General features: G+C 40.9%; 1 protein-coding gene across 1 annotated transcript in view; it reads left to right on the top strand.

Annotated features, from left to right (window-relative positions):
- Nucleotides 1-309: 309 nt before the first annotated feature.
- Nucleotides 310-22,368, top strand: part of ARHGAP10 (Rho GTPase activating protein 10) — a 153,970-nt gene continuing 131,911 nt past the window's right edge. The window contains exon 1 of the mRNA XM_049815051.1: nt 310-638. Coding sequence (XP_049671008.1) covers nt 485-638 — 154 coding nt within the window. The 5' untranslated portion in view covers nt 310-484. The remainder of the gene's footprint in view (nt 639-22,368) is intronic.

Raw genomic sequence — 22,368 nt, forward strand, 5'->3', positions numbered from 1 at the left:
CCCGGGACGCCCGTATGGGCCGAGGGGGCGGGCGGCTCTCCCGGGGACTGCCAGCAGAGGCGCGCCCTCGCCGCCCAGCCTTGTGTAACCGCCGCCGCGGGGCGGGAGGCGGGCCCCGGCAGGCAGGCCGTCCCGCTCGGCCGGGCGTGGCGCGGCGGCGGTGGCGGCGGCGGGGCTGCCGGGAGCCGGCGCGGAGCGGAGCGCAGCGCCCCCCTGCCGCGCCGAGCGGTGCCGCGCCGCCCCTCAAGTCAGCGGGGAGGGCGGCTCCGCTCGGCTCGGCTCGCCTTTGCCCGCGCCCAGCCCTGCGCGGGGGGAGCCGCCGGCCGCCGCCGCCGCCGCCGCCGCTGCCCTGTCTTTGTGGCCGCGGCTGCCGCTTCACCGCCGTGGGGACGCCCGCTGCGCCGCGACTGCCGAGGAGGTCGCTGCTGCTGTGGCGTAGCCGGGAGAGGTTGGCGGGGAGGCGAGTCCCGGCGCAGCGGCAGCCATGGGACTGCAGCCCCTGGAGTTCAGCGACTGCTACCTGGACAGCCCCTGGTTCAGGGAGCGGGTGCGAGCCCACGAGGCCGAGCTGGAGAAGACCAATAAGTTTATCAAGGAGTTGCTCAAGGATGGGAAAAATCTGATCGCCGCCACCAAAAGTGAGTGGAGGGCTGCGGGGGAGGAGACGCCGGGTCGCTGCGGGGGCGGCTCCCGGCGGCTCGGGGCCCGGCGCCGGGAGGTTTCGCCGTTGAGCCGGCGGCGCTTGGCTTTTGTTGCAGCGGGTCTTGCACCGGCTTTCTCCGGCCTCTGCCTTGGGTCCCCCAGCAGCCGCTGTGGGGACGCGGGTCCTCTCCAGCCCCTCGCCGCGGAGAGGGGGTAAGGGGGAGCGGCGGCAGCGCCGGCAGCAGCGCTGGGTAACTCCGCTTCTTGCAACGCCCGCCGCATCTGCCCGCTCCTTTGGCCGGGCCTGGCTCGTGTGTTTGGCGGTGCCGAGCCCGGAGTGAGCTACTGCTGTCTGTGTTAAATCCGCCGAGAGGAATCGGTGTCGAGTTTTACCGGTGCGTTGCAAGCTGGGCGTCTGCGAATCGTGTATTTCAAAATAGCGATGTACGTGTGCGTGCATTTGTAGTCTGAAGAGGCTGCTGAAAACGCACCTTTGTAAAAATTTCAAGTACGTTCAAGAATTACCAGACTTGCAGTTCTGCGGTGGCTGCACCAGTTACCAGTTCTACGTCTTTGGCCTCTTAAAAATGTGATGGCGTTTTTTAACTTTGCATTTTACTCTTTGAATATATATATTTATACATATATGGTTAGTTATGCTGTGATCTATGTGGGAATCATGTTATTTTCCTTGAATGACCATGTTAATGCATGTTCTTAATGTAGCGTTGTGGTAATACAATTTCTTCCATTTAACTTAAGATACAGTAGTGCCGTCCCCTAAATATCTAGTAGGGTGATTGACTATACCAGTTAGTCAAAGAAAACACTAATGCAGCGCTCTGGCACTGTGTTCTCAAAAGTGTACCGTCTTTGGTATCGTGGAGAACTTCTGAACGCAGGGAATCAGGCTTTCAAGGTATTTCCCTTAAAGTAAACTGAGAGGGATTTGGCCAATGGTTTGAGCAGCGTAGCTGCCTGGATGTGGTGAGGGTTTTAAAAACTGAGAAAACTCATTTTGTGTAAATAAAGAAACATTCTTTCCTGTTATTGTCTCTGTTGGATGTGCCTGGGTAAAAAAAGGTAGAAAATGCCATATCAAATTTCACTTGTTTGTAACTCTTGTTCTTTGGCCAGTTAACATTCAGTTATTGCAAATTGCGTTCTTCAGGGATTATTTGAAATCTGTGACCTGAAGTGTCTGTATAAATCATCTTGACTTGGAGTGCAAAGTAAAAAAGTGTCCCTAAACTTGGATAAGAATGGTAGAGGGAAATCATTCCACTTTGCTTCTATTCCTCAAGCATCTAAACAGTGTTTTGGCAACTGCCCAAACCATCAGTTTCTCATGTACAGTTACATACAAAGAACTTAATTTGAAAGCGTGGAGCTGATGGTGGTGAGGAAAGCCCTAACTTGTACGAGCCTTCTATCCACAGTAGAATCCAGTGCTAACTTTGGCTTGGTGTGCAGTGCTCGGCGCACTTAGCTGTGTGCGGTGGGAGCCAAGGGGGTCAGCGTGCCAAGCAGAGCCACCTGGCCTGACAGTGTTTGATGAAATACTTAGGGCTAGCCTATGCGAAATATTTGGAGAAGCTATCTGAGGTCCTGCCCAGTGTTCAGGTCTGAGCAATTCCTTCCTTTCTGAGATGACAGTCAGAAATTTTCGTCTTGAGATTAAGTGCTGTACCTTATTCTAATAAACATCTGCATTTCAGCATACTTGTTTGAGGAGTGGAAACAGATTAAATCCTTCCTTAAACATTTCAGGTTTTGGTAGTTGTCTCTCTCCTTTAGAGTGCCCTGCGTGACAGGTTTGAAGCTGAGTCGTCTTCCTCTGCCACTGGTGAAACAGTGCCACTGTTCAACAGACATTAAAAGACAAATTGAGCCAGGAAAACACAAGGAGGAGTTAAAACCCATTAAACCCGCGGTGGTTAGGGTATTGGTCCTTCTTGTGTGTTCAGAAGAAAACACCGGCATCTAAATTCTTTGAGGAACACGATTCGTTTGCTGTCAGGAAACCAAATGGGATTAATACTTGTTCCAAAAACCAAGCTCGAGAACTGGTCTAGATGCAGAGCTAGCTATTTACCTCTGTCAAAACTGCATTTTCTGCACAGAGACTGGCTTGTCGCAATCTAGAGAATGTGATAATAGAGCAGGGCGTTTTGAGAGCTTAGATGACTGTCTCTTAGACAGCAGTTGACTACAATTTTTGGAAAATTGTTTCAGTCTTTTGAACAATAAGTGTCATCTTAAGAATAGCTAAAGTATTTCTCTGTTTCTAGAACCAGATAAATTACAAAATTTACATCTGTTTTAATTGATATGTGAACGTAATAAGCTTTTCTGAGTGAGCTATAAAATGTTATAGGTGCACTATTGTTCTTAAATTTGTGGGAAATGAAGTGACTGCACTAGAGACTGCCTGCGTTTCCCTCCCTTAGCTCTTTCCTTATTTCACTTGTAAAGCAGCAGATTACAAGAAATGTCACGAGGATTCTTTAGGTGTGAATAACTGATGTGATTGAATAGATCCCACTTCCTGCTTGACAGACAGCCTGGTAAATCACTGTGATGATGCCTGCACCGGGTTACATCTTGAGAGGTGGGAAACAGATACTGCTACCACTCCCTCTAATCGCAGGAGTCATCAGTGTCTTGCAGGACAAACGAGTAACCTGATGTGGATCCTCTCTTTGGGTCCTTTCCATTTGTCTCCTCGGTTGTGTGGGAGTGTATTTCCCACCTAAAACTCAGAACAATTGATTTTGTTAGTATGGGACTAGACTGCTTTAAAAAAAACAACAACAAAAAAAGACGATGACAAAAAAAAGGATCTTTTGCATTCTTAAATTGTTAAGTTTCCAGTATGAAGCATACTTCAAGTGTATCTTCACACTTTTAAGTTTCAGTTGTTTCAAGAATCTGATAGAAAGATAAAGACCGACTCAAAGCTGTCTCGTTTCCTGTGTAATGGTTTGAATCACTGAGTTGTCTAGTTAAAGCTAAATATTGGATGATGAATAAACAATAGGTGGCTCTTTCTTTTCTCATGACAGTTAAATATGTTTAAAAGGAGTACAGAAAGACAATTTTTTTTCCACTGTTAGTGATTAGTAAATACAAGCAGTATATACATATGCCTTTTAAAATAGAAATGCAATATTTCTCAGGGCATTCCAGTTCAGTTAAACAAGGGAGGATCAAAATAGTTTATAAATAACTTCTGGATGGAGTTAGTTGTTCTTCTGTTGAGAGAAACTGAATTTAAAGGTGCCTGACTGGAGAATCCTTATTCTGAAACGTGAAAGGAACTTGAGAGGTTAGTTCTGAGCTCTTAAAATCTCTGAGATGCAAATTGTTGGAAGCTAAATAATACACTGGGTAAATACTACGTATTTGCTTCCTAGTTCTTCTTCCTATGTTGGTCCAACTCTTGCTCTGTTGATATGAGTGTGAGATTTGTTTGAGGTTTTTGAAGGTATTTTTTTGGAGGCAAGATGTTTCCGTAAATGCACAGCAGGAGCTGCCACTTTTTTTTGAGACCTCCGGGTGGAGTAGGAAGAGCCAGCGTGAGCGAAGGTTTTGACCCTGGGCATCTCACAGGGGGTTTGTAAAGGATACTTGTGAGTGTGTGCTGACAGCTATTCCACATGCCTGAAAGTAGAGTCTTCTCATTCTTGGATTTAGGCACAGATCAGAACAGAATTCTGTTTGGGGCAGCTGCAATGACTTTGTAACCTGCTGATGAAGACAGAAGATGAAGAAGCTGGGAAAACAGTAAAGTTGAGTTCCTTAGGAGGCTTTCAAGGGGTGGTCCATATGCAGTGCCCATCTAAGGGAAGCCTAGACAAAGTTTTCTAGGGAAGGCTGCCCCACGTGGGCCTCTCGGCTAAAATGCATCATAGAGCCTTGCATCAAGTAAGGACCATCTGCTGCCACGTGGGCACTACAGTATTCAAATACTCTTATCACTTGTGCTAGAATGCAGAGCAGCCACCTTCCTCCACTTGCACCCTGAGTAACTTGCTACCCAGCAGCCCCATTGTGTGGTTTTCACTGGGCTAGGCCTGGCCCTGATTACATTGCTGTCTCTATTTCGGCTGAGAGCAGGGTGATTTCTCTTGTACTCTGAGGTTTTGGGTTGTGAGCTCAGGGCTCTGAGGTCTTGGCCATTGTTTTGGTGCAGCAGAGGCGGAAAACAGACATCCTCACTACCCAGGTCTCTGCAGGCAGCTCAGTGTTCTCAGGCTTTTGGTGATTTTTTTTTTTAATTGCTGTTTTTGTTTTATGTTTTTTACAGAAGGGTTATTCCTTGCACTCCTCGAGACAGAATATAGAACAAGAACCAAATTTCTTTTATCTGTAGAAAGACTTTGTTGGAATATAAAGAGTTACTGATAATTGTTATTGAAGAATGCTGGTTTGCTTCAGGGAGTATTTCGGCATTTGTGAGAAAAAAAAAATAGTGAATTCTCTTTTGTTTCCTCTGAGGGGTTATTAGTTATTAGTCACTGGTCATTTACAAGTTTGCCATCAAGAAGTTAAGCAGACCGGAAATCTTGTCGGCAATGGGAATAACGCCATTCCTAATCCCATCTCTGACCTAGTAGAATAGGCTGAGCCTTTCAGTTGACTGAAGAACCTAACCCAAGACCCAGTCTGATGTCTGAGTTGGCCAAACCCCTATTCCTTTTTCTTGGCCAGTTCTTTTAGTAGGTGGTGGTGGTTGACATCTCAGATACTGGGCTAGGTAGGCTTTTGGTCTGACCTGGGATGGATATTATTATGTAACCGTAAAGACTGTTGTAATCCACATAACACATCATTAAAGCCACTCAGATCACTAGAGCCACGGTGCTTCTTTTCCTTAAGCACTAATTGTCCATTTTTTAAAGCTTTTCTTAGTGTAATCTGCACTTACGAAACCGCTTAGCTGAACGTACAATGTGTGCCAGCTCTCAAAATCTTAGGAATTTTCAGCAGCAGAAATGTTGTTCTACTGACACTCCAGTACATGTCAAAGAAGTAAGATAAAACAGTTAATATAGAACTTGTCAATAACTTCTAGAAAAGAAATTGACATTCACTAAAGATTTAGAAAGAATCCAAAGGCCGAGTAAAAACTAATGTCATTCTTATTTAACAAGGTGGGAGAAGTGAGGAATACTTTAAGAGGGCTTCAGCTGAACTCGTGTGCAAAGTTTCCTAAATCAGCAGTGATTAGGTAGGACTCTATCTTAGATTAATTCACCTTGAATTCAGTGAGAGCTGTGAATTAATAAATCTTTACGTTTAGTTTTTTTAGAAAGCAGTTTTAGTTTTAAATTACTACCTCAAAAATGAGCTTAATTTCTGTTATCTGTGTGATAACAGTAAGCAAATAAATGCTCTAAGTGAACACTCTGAGATTTAAATTTGAAATATACTCTGTAGGGCACAGTTAGATGAAAATTACTGCTAGGGCAGCTCTAGATCCTGTATCATAAAGGCTACTGAGCAGTATATACCTTTTAAAAACCCACTTTCTATTGGAATTCAGCTCAATAATGGAAACATTAGAAAACTAAGGCAAACAGGTACTTTGGGGCCCATCTGATACAGCTTTCCCTTAAAGAACTGCTTATAAAAACCCAGTAGAATGTTGTTTTTCCTTTCACTTCAAGATAATTGCCACAGCTAGGGCCTAATTAACTAAGACAGTACTTTTTTTTCTGCTTGTAGATAAAGTTGCTTCTGTATAAGGATCAGGGAAGTGCTTTCTTTTAAGAAAATACTCTGCAGAACATTGCGTTAGCTCCACCCAAAGTAAAGCATTCATTACTGTGTCAGTAGCTATAAAAAGTGTCAAGCTCATTCTGTGGAGGATGCCAGTTTGTCATCTTGAATCATGTCTTTTCAGCTTGGATTACTAACTAGCTCCATTACCTTCTTTGTCCTGTAGATGTTCCACTGTTCATTTTTTTTTTTTTCTGTATTAAAAGTAGAGCATTGTGCTAGTGAACTAGAAGATGGGATTTCAGAAAAATAAGAATTTTCATGAATTTACCTGGATATTTTTCAGTGACAAGAGATGTGACTGTTGTTGAATGAAGTGATTGTCTTTTAATCGTTTTGGGGAAATATGTCATTTTTAAGCTTAGATACTGTGTAAGCGGGCATTAAAGAGGACACCAGTGATTAGTGTCATTGTCAGTCTTCAGGACAAAACCAATAGAAATAAGTACAGTGGTTTGCAATTTTTAGAGAAGTTGTCTGGTAAATAATGTTGGAAAGTTTTTTCCTGATATTTTTCTTTTTTAGTGACAAGCCTTTTAGAAACATAATATTGAATTTTATGGAATCTGAATCCATCTTAAGGAGTTGGAAAAAAGGATGGATTTGCCCTACAGTCTGTAAAGTGCAATCACCTGCTTGCAATTAAATAAAAATAGACCCACTGCTCAGGCTGCATGCAGGTGTGTGCTGTTCTTAAAATTACCTTTTGCTTGCCAGCTCTTTCTTGCAAAAATGTTGCAAATTTTAACAAGCAGCGCTTAGGTCACCAATACCAGTTCTTAACTCGGTCTAAAATCAACTTCATGGTCTTTAGTGAGGGAGAACATCTCTTTCTGATTGGTACAGATTTTTTTCTAAGGGGGCAGGGAAGGGAGACAACCTGCTCTGGAGTGCTGTGGGGTTTTTTTCCTGATGTACAGCAAGGGGAGTAGCATACAGGCCAGGTGCTCCGCCCTCACTTTGGACAGGGAGAGCTTGGAAACATGTTTTGGAATGGCATGGAAGAGCTGCATCCCAGTACTTCTCCTCTCCAGCTGTTTTTTAACATTACATAATTAACATATATAGTTTACATTGACTTTAGTGCTTTTGTTTTGCAATACCATCTTCAGTCACTACTGCAGCACCTAACATGTTAACTTAGAAAGCAGAGGCTTGACTGTTTGAGGGAGATAGTCCACAGTGTGTGAATCTTGGCAATATGCTTAATGTTTTGATAGGGTGGGTTGTGGCTTTTTGAGATAATTTTTATGACTTGCTTATGTTTGATGGGATTTCCTTTTGGGTCTAATGCCACTTTTCTGAGTTTCCAGACCAGATTTGCTGTTGTTCTGTGACAGTTGTTCTTGAGATGTTACGACATGCTCAGTGTTTTGATCATCTTTTAAAAGTCTTCGTGTTTTTGAGTTGGCAAATTAAGACACTTCGAGCAGTTGACTGCTTTCCTGGAATATCTAGTGAGTGTAAAATACATGATCAAATGAGCTTGCGCGTGTATTGGCAGAATAGTTTAAGAAACTACTTCTTAGGGAATTTAACATCTCTCTCTGCTGGTGGTTGCTGCTACCCACTGTAGTTGTTAGTTTTAATCAGCACCCAAAATCTGTCTTGTTGCTAAGTCAAACCCATCTTCTTTGCCAAGTTTAAACTAAGCCATCATATTTTGCAGTGAGTTGAGGTAGGCACATGTGCTTCATCCCAGCAGCTCCTGTGGAGGTTGTGCCCTCTGGGTGTGACTTTGATAGAAGAAAGCGCAGCTACAGTGGCTGCCATTTAAAATGCCCCATGTTGTATGTCTGATTGATGTATGCCCGCTATCTGAAGTGCATGTTTAGGTATCTCACTGGGAAAGAAGATACTGGAAAGGGAATTCTGTGGCTGGGTTTATGCTATTCTCAAATACTTTTTCTAAGCAGACATTTTTGGCAATTTTTGGCAGACAACCTCATTGTCATGTTGTTGTTTTTCCATACCTACTTGCACCTATGGACGGATCTTCTTGCAGCCACCCTGTACTTTGTGAATGCTTTTTACTCCTTTTTGCTCTGTTTTTGTTTCCTTCCCTTGTTGTTCTTTTCCCTCCTGTGTGTTTGCTCATCTTTCAAGATAAAAATAGAGAGAAAACATCCAGGCCCTCGGAAGCAATGTGGCCATCGCAGGCCAAGGCCAAATCAGAAGTTCCTGTAAATCATTCATGCTGGGGTTGCCCTCTGTGGGAAAGGAGCGGCAGGAGGGAAAAATAATCTACAGAGATGGAAAATCAGTGTTATTAAATGGATTGTGGTTTTACTACTGCCCACACCTTTGAATAAAGGCCCTGTTGTTACCTCTTCAGTTGAGAGGACTGGGCAGGTGAGAGTTATCAGCTCATTAGGTAGGTCAGAGAGAACGCTTTGCCTCTCGATAGATCTGATTGTTACAGCTTCCCTTAGTTCTCTCCAGCTTCTGTATGTACACCTGGCTGGTTGGGACTGCATGTCCTTGAAGAGGAAAAAAAATGCTTTGTTTAATTTGGCAAGGAAGACCGAGTATCCGGGATGAAACTGAGCAGGACTGTGTATCGGACCTGGGCCTTGGAGGATGCTGTAGTGTGTGGTGTCCAGGAGTAGGTTCTCAGCCGCTTTGTGGCTGGTGAGTGTTTTTTAGCTTTGAAATTTGTCCATTTCCTCCATTAGGCTGATGTGTGTGGACTTAGAAGCGAGGAATGAATTCATGGGGAAGAATCTGGAGCTTGTGTTGCACTTGCAGCATTTCAGCCTTAAGAAAAAATAGACTATAAAGTATCAAATCTCAAAAGTTGGGCTCTCTTCCTAAGCAGAGGGAGAGCACCTTATTTTTGCTTGTTTGTCTTAATCTGTGATTTTGTCAGTCATTAGAATGAGTTACATGTTTTGAAAAATATGAATAATAATTGAATGTAGGTATGGTGGAACAAAAAAAATTTGTAAGGAAACTTGTAGCAGACTTAAATGAAAATATGATTGCTTAGAAAATGCTTCTTCAAAAAAAATCCCACCATCTTGCAAACAACTGGAGGGAGCATGCTGCCAGGCCACCAAGGACTTGAGAAAAGTTTTTTGAAATACCATTTTGGCAGTGGGGCACTGTTCTTAGAAATCTGTCATGGGGCTGAGTTTGTTGCCTGTGTGGATTAACAGACTGTGAACGCTGCATAGTTTCAGCCTTTGAAACACATCAGTGCTCTGAGAACAAAACAGTATAATTTACTTTGTCAATACTTTTTTCCTGTTAAAATATCAGGTTGTATGCTCTCCTTGTCAAAAAGGTCTGGTCCAATTGACAAGCTCAGTTACAAGCCAAATGACTGTTTCTCCAAAGCTTTTGTCTGTTCAACTCTTCAGCCTCCAAGCTTTTCTGGAACAAAGCTGACTTTCTTCCAGTCTGCTGTTAAACACTCTTGCTCTGTGGTAATATTAATGCACTTTTATTGTGCCTCATTTTCCTTTATGCTTTCAGTTGTTTTAAAATGCACAGTTTCAAATTTCTGTTGTGCCTCTTGCCTAACTGTTCCCCTGTTCCAGCAGATTCAGCACCTTTGCTAAAAGAAATAAAATTACCTGGATGTAGTGCATCCTTTTTTTTATTTCTTTTACTTATAGAAGTAGAAAAATCTGATGCTAAAAAGAATCTGCAAACACTCCTCTGTCCCATGGCCCTTTTTTTTTTTTTTCATTTTACAAAACACATCTGTGTGTCTACCAAGCACCATTAGTGCTCTTCCCATGGGATTCTGTAGGGTTGCACCTGAGGGGGAAGGCTCCCCTCCTTGAGGGGTAGGGAACTAGCTAGTCAAGCATAAAAATTTATTGTTGGCACCTGTTTCTCTCCTGTTACTGCAGCCTTTTGCTATGTTTTATGGAGGAATGGGGCTAAGCTGCAGACATTCAGCTCAAGTTTTTGTGTAGTTAATATAATGAACTAAGGAAATGCCTGTGTTTACACCCTTGAATCTCATGTGTAGGAACTTGGTCCTCTGTTCAGATGACCTTTGCTGAGGGCCTAGAGCAAAACCAAAGGAGATATTAAATCTAGATAAGACAGGATACTATGGTTTAAGAAGAGCTGAAGTGTGTTCTCTGTCTTGGAAAGATTAATCCATCTGTTGCAGAGCCCAAGCACTGGAGAACTGGTGGCCGTTATCTCTAGGTAGTGCTCAAGTAGTGTAACCTGCTCTGAGGGAATTGACAACTGGAAATGCCCTCCTGGAAGGTTGAGATCTAATGACTAGCAGCTTGGAAGACCCAGGAGAAGAGTTGTGTCTATATCTGGCCTAGTAATCATGATGATTGACCTAGTAGAGAATGATTTTTAATGTGTATATTTAAGAAGGAGAAGTCCTTCAAGCTACTGTCTTAGATACAAATATTATTTTGAAAATGTAGCTTTGAGACTCAACAGAAATGATTCTTTGTGTACACTTACCTGGAAATTTTATTTCCCTTCCTGCCTCCATTAATCACTTTCATATGTCTGTAATTGGAATGTATCTTAGGTATGAATTCCTCTGTTTTAGTTACAAAAATACCTTATGTTTTGGTGCAACATAATTTGTATATAGGGCTTTTTTTTTTTTTTTTTAATTGCTGCTACAGGTTGCTGTCAGTCCTGAGGATCTTTCTGTAGTGGATATGGTTCATGTCTGCGACGTTAGTGAAATCAGAGGGGTGATATTTTCATCTTTTACACAACTAGCTTTTTATCTGGAGGCAAGCACAATACAGCTTACATTTCCCCTCCACATCCTGCCTGTATAGATAACTACTTACTCCTTTTGTAACTGATTTGAGTCTTATGTAATATAACATGAAAAAAAAGAATGTGTAGTGATAGAGCTTTTTATTTGCACAGTTCTGACCAGACACTATCAGCAAACAAGTGAATTAAATTAATGGAATGATGTCTTCATTCCTTCATCCCAAGCTTCTTCCCTTAAAGCCAAAAATATTTTGTCTTTTCATATACATGGGTAATTTTATGGTATGAACAATAGAGCAAGCTGTGTCTGGAGAAGTGACTTTGGGAGCAGCTTTCGGCAAGCCCTTTGCCTTTTTATATCTTTTTTTTCTATCACTATTTAAGCTATTGCCTCAAACTTGGGGATGTTCATCTATAAAGCATTTCACAGATATTGAAATGTCATAGAGAAGTGTTGTATATCAGTCCCTTCTGCATTATGCGAGACTGCACCCGCTGCTCTTTTTCTGTGGTCATTATTTGAATTGAGCAGTAGTTCTAAACTTTTTTTATCCTCTTCAAGTAAATTAGCTTAATAAGGAATCTGATAGGAGAATGTGCTGTATTCTCCTACAGTCATGTTTTAGACATCACAGTATGGAGGGCATGGCAGTATGAACTCAGAAAGCAGCTGTTCTGCCCTTGCCATGCAGTTTATTCAAGTGGAAATTTAAGTCAACAGTTTGGCTTTTCTAAGGTTTATAGCATATCGTCACTCACTTTTTTATAGAAAGTATCCGTATGTGAAGTAAAACTTAGGTATGCCAACCTTGTTATAGTGCTCCGTGGGCATACTGAAATCCACTTCAGATTTGTAAAGCTACTGCAAAGCTTGCTTCGTTGAGAAGTTTTTTTTCCTTCTTGTACTTCTTTGTAGTTCTTTAATTTAAAGTGTTTACAAGGAAGATGCCTTCTTGAAAATTAGTTTGGCATTATTACTATCAATGCATTTTAAAGTAAAATTAGGAATTAAGATGTCAGTCAAGAAAAGTAGCAGTCGTCTTCTGGATGGAGCAAGCAACTGGACCACATTAGCAATTCATCTGATAGCTCCTCCCCTACACTTTTCTCTGGTACAGAGAAAATTTTCTCTAAATGGAACTTGACAGTGTTTGTAAGCAGCATGTAACAGAAACAAACAAGCAAAGCCCCTCTGGAAACAAAAATCTCAGATGCCCCCAAAGCATTGAACAAAACCCAAACAAATCTATCAACATTTGTTTCAGTTTCAATACTTTTATAAATAAACCTTTCTGTATATGCTTTCTGTTTCTGTTGTAATAGCTATGATTTGCTTGCATTTAGGACATTGAAGGCTTGTGAGCAGACAAAAGGGATCATATGCTTTTGATGTCTCAGATTTGAAAGTAAATAATTGTGAAGATAATTTGTGTCTTTAAGCATAAAGGGAGTTAGTTATCGTCTGAGTAAGGATGCCGTTCTTCATAGAAATTTTTTTTCCCGAGTCCCTCTCCTTCAGTTTCTCTTTTAAATATGGAAAATTCCTATATTTTAATAGTTGTCAGGAGCTGATCTCACATTTCATGAGGACATTGTTGAATGGCCTTATTGGAACATTGCTTCCTGGACACTATTATTAGTGTAGTAGCTGAGAGAGATATGAGCAGCTGCTGAGTTTCATTCTGAGTGCCTGGGCGGGTGGGTTGGGGTAGCATTTCCTGAGTGACAAACAGAGGCACTGGGGGATGCCAAGAAGGAATTTTGCTTGAAAAATAGTTGACATTAGCTCAGTGGTTTGTGCTTCTGTCTCCTCTCTCTGTCTCCCTTCTGAGAGGTCTTTGTAGTGTGACTTTTTAGATGATTCTTGCTGTAGCCTGCCAGAGATTGCGGCCTCCTCTACCTCATTTGATGTCTTTAGCTGTCAGTTCTGGTGAAAATTTATAGAGCAAACCTATGTGACTGTTCTAGCTTGAATATTAAAAAAGAGCAGGAAAGGTCCGATAGCATGCGTTTTAGCACATAGCTAGCATGGAGGCATGCTCAGGGTTCCTAAGAAAGTTTGGGATAGAGCTACTAGGACAGAGTCAAGGCTGAATCAAGTCCTCTGTGAAGTATATACCCCTAATCTCTTGCTAGGCTTTGGAAAAGGTATGGTTCAGATTTTAAAAATTTTTTCCTTTGCTTCAATGCATCTGCCATTGCTCTTTCCTACTCAGTTGTAATGTATTGAGTAGGAGTAATTTACTCAAAGATCAAGAACAGAATGAATGCTGTCTGGTGACGGCATTGCAGCAAGCCACTGATGTTACAGAGGAGAGGGTTCCCTGCTGGCGGTTAATGGCAAAATCAATAGGAATGTTGTTCCTAGGCTTTTTTTTTTCTTTTTCTTTCCCTGGAGTAAACTGCCGTGTCTCCTAGTTGCATCCCTCCCTTACAAAACCTCCAGTGTTGCCAATGTCAGTTGAGTTTTTACTCACAGGAGAACAATTAGGTGGGAAAAAACAGGGCTTTTATAGCTCTAAAAGATAGCGGATGGAATACATTGATGTCAGTAATCGGTAAGGTCAGACAGCATGTCAGTCCTCTTCTGAGGAGGGGTGTGGTGGGGTTTCTTGCTTGCCTGTTTTTCGAAGTTACTTGCTTATTTGCGGTTCCTTTGCTTCCAGAGAGGGACCCATTATAATGCTCTCTAGTGCAATTTCCTTCAGCCTTTTCAGCTGAAGGATTCTCTAACCTTTTCCAGGACCACCCCTTCCAAACCATATTATTTTGTACATTGCAATATTACTGTGATAGCTTTCATCAATAAATGATTATTGAGTGAATTTGCGCATTTGTTTTCCTTTTCTGCCTATGTTTTTTGTGTGCTTAAACCTGTTGGGTTTGGTTTATGGCGGTCGCTTCACAAATTGTCTTTTGATGCTTTCTGGAGTTTTGATGCTTTCTGGATCAAAGCCCACAGGAGTATTTTAGTGGTGTGTTGAGTGTGGGGAGCTGAGAATTCCTTGGAGTCAGTAAACAGTTTAATTAATTTTGGTTTGTTTTCTTAAGTTATGATGATGTTTTTGAGCTGGTTTAATGGCTTTTTTTTTTTTTTAGAATGGTTTTGATTCCAGTAATATACGCACTTAACCATTGTAAGTGGGTAACAAATGTGTTGGGTAGAATTGAGAGTTGCTCTGCGTCTAAATAAAATGAAGCATGTCTGTCTAGCAATGACTAATCCTTCTGCATGCTGTTAGTGATATGAAATAATTAAGGAATTCCCCTTCTACCTGAGTTCCTGCTTTGCCTTATAATCGTGCAGTGAACAGCTTGGTGTGGTAGGGATTCTTGATAGCGAGAAGTTCCTTGTTTAGGGTTGCCACTAGAAAAACCCAGTAGAAGGAGCTATCATCAGGAAAATTAAAGCTGAGTTTGCTTACTTATGATCAGCCAAGTCACAATCCATTCTAAATTCTTGGTAATGGTTTCTGGTGTTCTATGTGTAGCATTGTTTTTTGTTTTGTTTTTTTTTCCTGTCATGTGAAGTATGTACACTTTAAAATGCATAAATACAAGATTAGTCTTCAAAATAAACAAACCTCTTAACCTATATAGCACTTAGAAAAAAAATCCAAAGTGCGCAAAGCATTTTAGATGCTAGCCTTTCAACATCCTGTGGAGTAGGTTGGGCTGCTAGTTCTGTTTACAGATGGGTGAAGTGAGAGACCAAGTGATTAGATAAGATTGCACATCAAGTCTTTATTGGAGATGGAGTTAGTAATTAGGAGGCCCTGACATTTAACCTTATTACCCGTGCATTAGAATATTCTGTTTTGTAAAACAGCTTGTGGATGTTGGGAATGTATTGAGAATTGTCTGACAGTTTCAGGCTACCCATTCAATTTCCTAAGCAGTGATCAGAACTGTTTTGGTGTAGGAGCTTGCAGATTTGAAGATGATGTGTTGGATTTTAAATGCTCGGTTTTAGCACGCAGTCATGTTAAATGTTCCGGCAAGGTGGTGACTGCATCGGTTTGATTCTTTGTACTTTCTGGAATGTGAAGGGCCTGGGACTGTGCTTTTCTTGGTGCCCTGTTAGAATTGGGAACATGTGGGCTTCTGCTGGCTGGAAACGTACCCCAAATCCAGCAGTCAATTCCAGAACTACATCTAGTTGGGGAATGATCTACAGACGCTGTGCTAGCCATAGTACAGTGGCTTTGGGTTCTCCAAATGTCACCTTGTGCCTAGCAGTCCTTTTGGGCTGAAGGCGCAGGTGACTGTCCCACCCTGCGCAGATGCTCGCCCCGCTGCTGGCGCGGGTCGCGGTCCCCTGGCTTAGTCCTGCCTCTGTGCTCCTGCTTGCTTCAGTCTGCCTCGGACGCGGGCATGGCTAGCTGCACCCTTCCAAGCTCACTGCCAGTTTTGGCTCACTTTTCTCCTTTCCCTATCTCAGTGACCCTACCAACTTAGTCTGTGTCCTAACAGACGGTTACTGCTTAGGACAGTCCTAAATTTAGCCCTAAATTGTTCCTTCTGGACCCATCCTTAGGCCTAATTTGGTGTCTGCAGCATTTAGCAGATACAAGCCAAGAAAGGAAATTTTCCCTGCCGATGCTAACATCTCTCATCATTTGGCAGACCCTCGGTGAACCCAGTAATGAGTATTCCTGCTGGCTGCTACCCAGCCCTAAAAGTAATTGACTGAATATTTGGATCCTTATTTTCCTGTGTCTTGACAGTGGTAACTAATAACAAATAAAAATTATCTGAAAAGCCTGCAACTGAATTCTAACTCAAGTCTTGCCCTAACACAAAACAGGTGGCTCTCACTGAACTGAAACCTAAATCTTACTTGCTTAGTTCCAGTGTTTTACATTAATTAGTTATGGACAAATGTCTTAAATTAGTGTGAATCTTTGGAAACCAGGAGTGAGGATTATAAATTGTATGTTAAACCAGTGTGGCTTTTGTTTATGCCAATGGGAAAGAAGATGACAAAATGAGAATTAGAAGCAAGTTGGGTTTTTTCAGGGACAACAGTAAGCAAGCCAGCTTAATAGTAAATTGCTGATAGTAAAAAAGTTTTCAATTTTTAAGGTAAATTGCTATTAGTAATATCACTTGCCTTATAAAGCAGTTTCTTAATCTCTGTTACTAATAAGGAAAAGAAGATGGTTGTGCTCTGAGTTGACATCAGACCAAGAATGCAAGAGGACTGTTTGTGCAGAGGTTCCCATTTGCAGATGCCTGTTTTGGGATTTGGTCTCTGAATTGAGACAGATAGCTGGGGAATATTTCTGCCCTGTGCTCCCCCTCCCTCCCACTTTATATGAGAAAGAAAACATGAGTGCTTTTCCTTTCCTTTTGTATTCAGATAGCTAATTGTATGTGAACTATTTGTCTCATTTCTCTTGATGGCACTTTGTTTAAAGTTTTAAATATAGGAGTAGATAAAGATTTTATATATCTTTTACTGAGAGAAAGTAATTTCTGGGAGGAAAACTCTGTTCATTTACCAGACTTTAATTAGGAAATCACCATCTATTTTCTGTCCTCAGTTCTATATAATCTATGCAACTGTGAACATTGTTCAAAACTTACCTTACTACCTTTGTCCAAGGTTCCCAGGCTGGTCTTTGGTACGCTTTACCTTGTGGTATAGCTTGCTGTGATGTAGAAATAGGAGGGATCAGCCTGTGATACTCAGGTTTGTTTTTAATTTGCTTCTGTTATTGGTAACTCTATACTCTAAATACATATGAGATCAAATCACTTGCTTTGAAAGAGTGGGCTGTGCTGGAGAAAAGCTGTAATGTTGTGCTGTGGATTTTGGCCACAGGAACAAAGAGGTCTTCACAAAGGAGTGAATGTGACCTTCTCTCTATTTTTCTTAGGAGGTTTCTTCCCCTTCAAACTTCTGTCTCTTCTTGACATCCCAGTGCACCTCTTCTTTGTCTTACATCACCCCACAGTTATACAGTACTTCTGTGAGCATTATTGTTGTCAGTAACATACATTAGTAAAAGTTGCACTGCCAGCTTTAAATGTGCCTCTAAAGAAGTAAAGATGAAAAAAGAAACAAATATTTGAGATGTACCGAGGGCCTACATTCACCTAGATGCACATTTCTATTCTGAGCCTTGCATGCTAGGTGCAAAGCTGTGATGGTAGAAGGCAGAAGAACCCTGCTGGAGCTTCCAGAGGAAAAGCTAATGATGCTTTGCAGGACTGTGCCTGGAGTTAGATGTTATCTCTTGCTGTCAGTGCAAACTCCCTAGTCCCCAGTTAATACAGCTTCTGTAAGGGCCAGAACCTGTCCGTGAGAGACATTGTCCTGTGCTGAAGGTTTTGGTGCAGAGTGACAGGCACTGGAACCCCCTCCTGCTGCCATGGTAGTTTGTATGCTTAAATGGCTTTCACGCTGTATACATTTGAATTTTAGTGTTACCATGCTATTGGTAGGTCACCTGTCCTTAGCACAAATCGGTTTGCTCTTAGACCCTGGATATAGATAGGGGTGTCTCACACAACCTGTACGTGACTACCAATTGCAGAGCCTGCTTCCCAGTGTTTGTTCTCCTGCGTCCCTGCAGAACGTTTGCTTTTCCTGCCTGCTCTGCCTCTTCTCCTGGAAGAGGTACCTGGAATTTCTATTTAAACAATTATTTGTATAATCTCTCCTTTCTGTGCACAGAAGCTAAGGAGTCGAAGTATAAATTATAGCAGAACTTTTATTGTAAGGTCTCTGAGGAGAGTGCATATTGTGTGTTCCTGTCTTGCATATATGAGCATGCAGCATGTATCCGCTATACTGGACTCTTGCTTAATCAGATGTGCCAATATGCTTCCCCTTGAGTAATTTTCTTTGTACTCTTAAGTTAGACAGTTATGCTTGAAATATTGCCTGAAGGTTTAATCACTTTGGATGGGTATTTCTACCTGAAAGCCGTGGTAATGTGAGTAGCGTTCATGCTGTGATCCTATGAGCTCCTGCTGGTATTTATATATGTGCTTATGTGTTGCATCCTGATATCTGCGTACCCCTCCTCCATGACAGGAAACGAGGGGAAGAAAAAATTCACTAACCAGAAAACCTCGTAATTCAGTCCATATACCTTCTTTGATATTCTGTCCTTTCCTAGACAGGACTAGTATTTGAGTTGCAGGATTTAAAATTGAGGGCAGAATAGTCTGAAGCACTCTTGTCAAACTGACAGAGAAACTTTCACAATTGGTACAATTAAAAACAGTATCATTTCTGTAGCAGTCAGGTAGAAAGAAAACCTCATACTTTTGATTGTAAACATGACGGGCAGTATTTCTTACACATCGTGGGTCACTGAATTCCTGATGGTACTCTTAGATGCTTGCTAGCCAGTGATTATTTATGTAGAGTAATTTATGGAGAAAAACTGTCAGCAAAACTATAAGCCTCAACTGAGCTGGGTGATATTTGTTATACACCGTGGCCTCCACTAGAGCTTTGGCATGTGCACCTTTTTTTGAATAATGTGAAAGACCTTGTCAAGCTGTCTCTGATAATTAGGTCTGACATAGCTAATACCTGAAATACAGGCGGGATGGTCATGTGGCCAAATCATGGCTTGTCAGCAGTGAATGTGTTTGTATTGAGTTGCCTGTGTTGTTTTTGGGAAGGGAGCATTGCATAAAGAACATCTAGAAAAGTTTTGTAGGTATTTTGTCTGTTCTGTGCTGAAATAAAAGATTACAGTTCTTCTATCCAAATGGTTATTTATATATTTAATTAGAGTATAAGAATGTTCCTTGTTTGATAAGAAGAGATTGGTAGATGTGCAGACATTGTCAAATACTGCAGACAGCTTGATGTTGATTTGATAGTCACAGGAAGTGCCTATATTGTCAGTCCTTTCTAGTGCTGAGGGAATTCAGGTGCAGCAACATTTAACCATGTATCTTTTTTCTTTAATATTAACCTCCAGCATTTCCCCTCTCTCTTTTTTTTTTTTTTTAAATGGATTATATTGTTGGATTACTTAACACTGTCATGCAATGTGTTAGGTGCTGCTGTTGCTTTCTTTAATGGCAAGGGAAGCAATTTAGAGAAAGAAAGCAACCAAAGCGTAAGTGTGTAGAAATGTCCTTGTGCTTGATAGCTGGAACTGCAGATAACATGACCGTGATCATTTAACTGTCACATTAGATAAAAGAATACTTTAGCAACCTGAGATTTCTACTGGTATGGTTTCTGAAGAAGAAATATACAATGTGAAAATGCTGGCTTTTAAGTTGAAGAAAAAGCACATAGAATTTTTTTCTGTTCCCTTATTGCTTTCCTGTGTTCTGTACATCTAAATTTTCTCATTTATATTAAGAAATGAAAATATATTTAGCTTGCTAATAAATGAAAGAGAGCTGCTTTAAAGCAATTCAGATGGAAATTATTTATATTGTAAGCAAATTCCTAAGAGAGATGCTGGGAAGATAAGTACATGATGCAATCTGGAGTAAAGAGTCTTTTTTCTTTTAAAAGAGCTTTGCATGGGTGTGTTTTGTTGCTTTCTAGCTTTAAGACTTTCTTAATTTTCATTTCCCCCATTAGAGGAAAAGTCTTTATGCATTACTGTGGCAAAAAGGCTAAATGGATATAGTCAGAAACAGTTGTGGTTGGTTTCAACCAAATGTGGCCATTTGCTCAATTGTCTTCATGATTCTTTTCTCTGCTTTTTAATTTGGTTGGCCATGTCGTCTTTTCTTTTCTAGCTCAAAAAAAAGTTCACAATTCAAGGAAAGAAGGGATTGGAACAGTCTTTGGCATTTTTCTGAATTACACATTCCTGCAGGTAGCAGAAGTTGCATATGTTGAGCAAAACAACTTTGCCTATTAATGTTTTACTTGGAGCTGCAGAATGGATTATGAAATTCCTGCTGTCGAATGAAACTTCAAATATAGAAAACACAAATAAGAAAAAAATGTGGTGAGCTTGTGACTTGCATTATATGTAGTTTCCTTTTTTCCTTTGGTATTTCCAGTTTTCTCAAACTCTTTCAATTCTTGGACACAGAGAGAACTTGAATGTCTGTGTCTGAAACCCCTTTGAAAGCACAAAGTATGCCAAAGTAAAGCTAGGTTTGCAGCTAAGCAACTTCCAGCCGATAACCTGGCGCGCTCACACCCTATTTATTATACAAATCTGGCTGCTACCTTGCTTGGATGCAGTGCTGTGCTATGAGTAGCCAGAGGTTCCTTTGGTCCAGCTGATAGGAGGTTAGTCAAGCTTCACTGAAGAAGTGTTAATTCTGGCTGATTGAGTCATCAACCCCATTGCTGTTTCAAATAAACAGAAGATAAACTGGAACAAATGTTTGCATCTTATTCTTATTTGGTCTGTTTGGCTGTATCACAGCATATTATTTAAGTTGCATCACAGGAATTGGTACTTTTTTTTTTGTCCCCTAGTGTATTGCTAGCTCTTTTTGTTTTTCCTTTTGTTGTCTTTTTGTTTCTCTCTGATTTCTATGGTGTTGTTAGACTTTGTTTGTTTGTTTTGTTTTCTTTTTTTAAAAAACAAGTATAAATCAAACTTGTCAGGGAAGGAGTGTTTCTTACTACACAGAATGAAGAAATGATCCATGAGAGAATTAGTGCTATAAAAAAAATTAGAATATTATTTATACAAGCATCAATACTTTTTTTCCTGAAGGTGGCTGGATATCCTGGAAAGTGCTGTAATGCCTTCTGGTTTTGCCAGTTTATATCTAGCTAATCTGTGCACTGTGAAGAGGGTGAGCAGAATGGATAGGGAAGCATATTGCCTGATGCCTAGTGAAATTGCCCTCTCCTCAATGAGTTGAACCGTATCAGTACTACAGAAGAGGACACCAACATTTGTAGAAGTTCCGAAGGTAGTTTAACTGTCAAAGAGGATATAGTGAACCAGTGACACAGCGTGGTATGCAAGAGCAGACAACTCTTGTGACAACTTCTTTCTCTAATTAAAGGCTAATACTTAGAAAATGCTGGAGGAACTTCAGGTGCAGCTATGAGAAAACTAAACTGCCTCCAGCTTTCATGAGTCCTAAGTTACTAAAATAAGCCTCTTACTGCTAACTTTTTAAAGTTTATAATAAATACTGACTTACTAATCTCACACAGTTGCACAATGTGAATGTGACTTGATGGACATGCCTTCATAGCGTGATGAAGAATTTGGCAGCTGGAAGATTAAACATCTGCGTAGTTGTATGTGATCTAGGTCAGATATGAATCTGGTGATCTGGATAATAAACCCCAAAATCGTTGGCGGTTACCACGCAGTAGACCTTCACTGTAAATTACAGCTTAGTGCATTTGTCTAACATGACGTAGAAGTGAATGTAGAGTTGCAGCATCATCCGTTTTTGTTCTGTTGTGCTATTAAAAGAACTTTTAAACAAAATCCTTTAAAAATGTTGTTGTGAAATACAGCTAGGAAATGAAATGAAATTATACATGAACACACTAGCCTTAATGTGAGGTTGTAAGTCTGGTTTGTTTGACATTCAAACTGAATGAAGAGTAGTGATGATGATGCTAATTTTTTATATGTAGTTGAACCTACTGCTTCTTTAACCGCGCTATATTGAGTCATCAAGGTTAAGATTTATAGTGGCTATCTATTTCTTATAACGGAAGATCTGATTAAATATTTGTTATAGTTCTGCCTCCTGGTCGCGTTGGGATTATGCCAGTGCCTGTAGACTGATTTGTCTGAAAAGATAGATCCCTTAGTCCTGAAAGTGCTATTTTTTTATAATACAGATGTCTTTTTCAAAGGTTTTAAATGTGGTTTTGTCTGTCTTTTTTCCTGAAGAATAACTAATGCTCTGTTTAACATATAAACAGTGTAAGTTTTACCCACTGTTTTAAAAAAATGGGTATTTAAGATTCATAGGTATACTCTAGTGAAATAGCTTTCATTACCAATGTATCTGTAGCAGAAGTGGCGAGAGTAAGACTTAGCAAACTGAATAGCTGAATATGTTGTTTAGTAATAGATTTTAGCCTACTGATATCCTAGAGGCTGAGGTACCTTCCTGTGTAATAGCTGGGGCACAGTATGAGTCAGTGACTTTGTCAAAGTCTATACATGGGCTGGAACATAAACCAGTCTCTTGAGCCCTGTTCTTTCGCTTTGTACGTGAAGCCAGCTTTCCTAATTCAATATATGTATTTCTACTTTTAAACACATTTTAAGCCAAGTTACTTGAGTACTAGTA

Source organism: Accipiter gentilis, chromosome 12 (genome assembly GCF_929443795.1).
Source record: "Accipiter gentilis chromosome 12, bAccGen1.1, whole genome shotgun sequence".
NCBI classification, from domain to species: Eukaryota; Metazoa; Chordata; class Aves; order Accipitriformes; family Accipitridae; genus Astur; species Astur gentilis.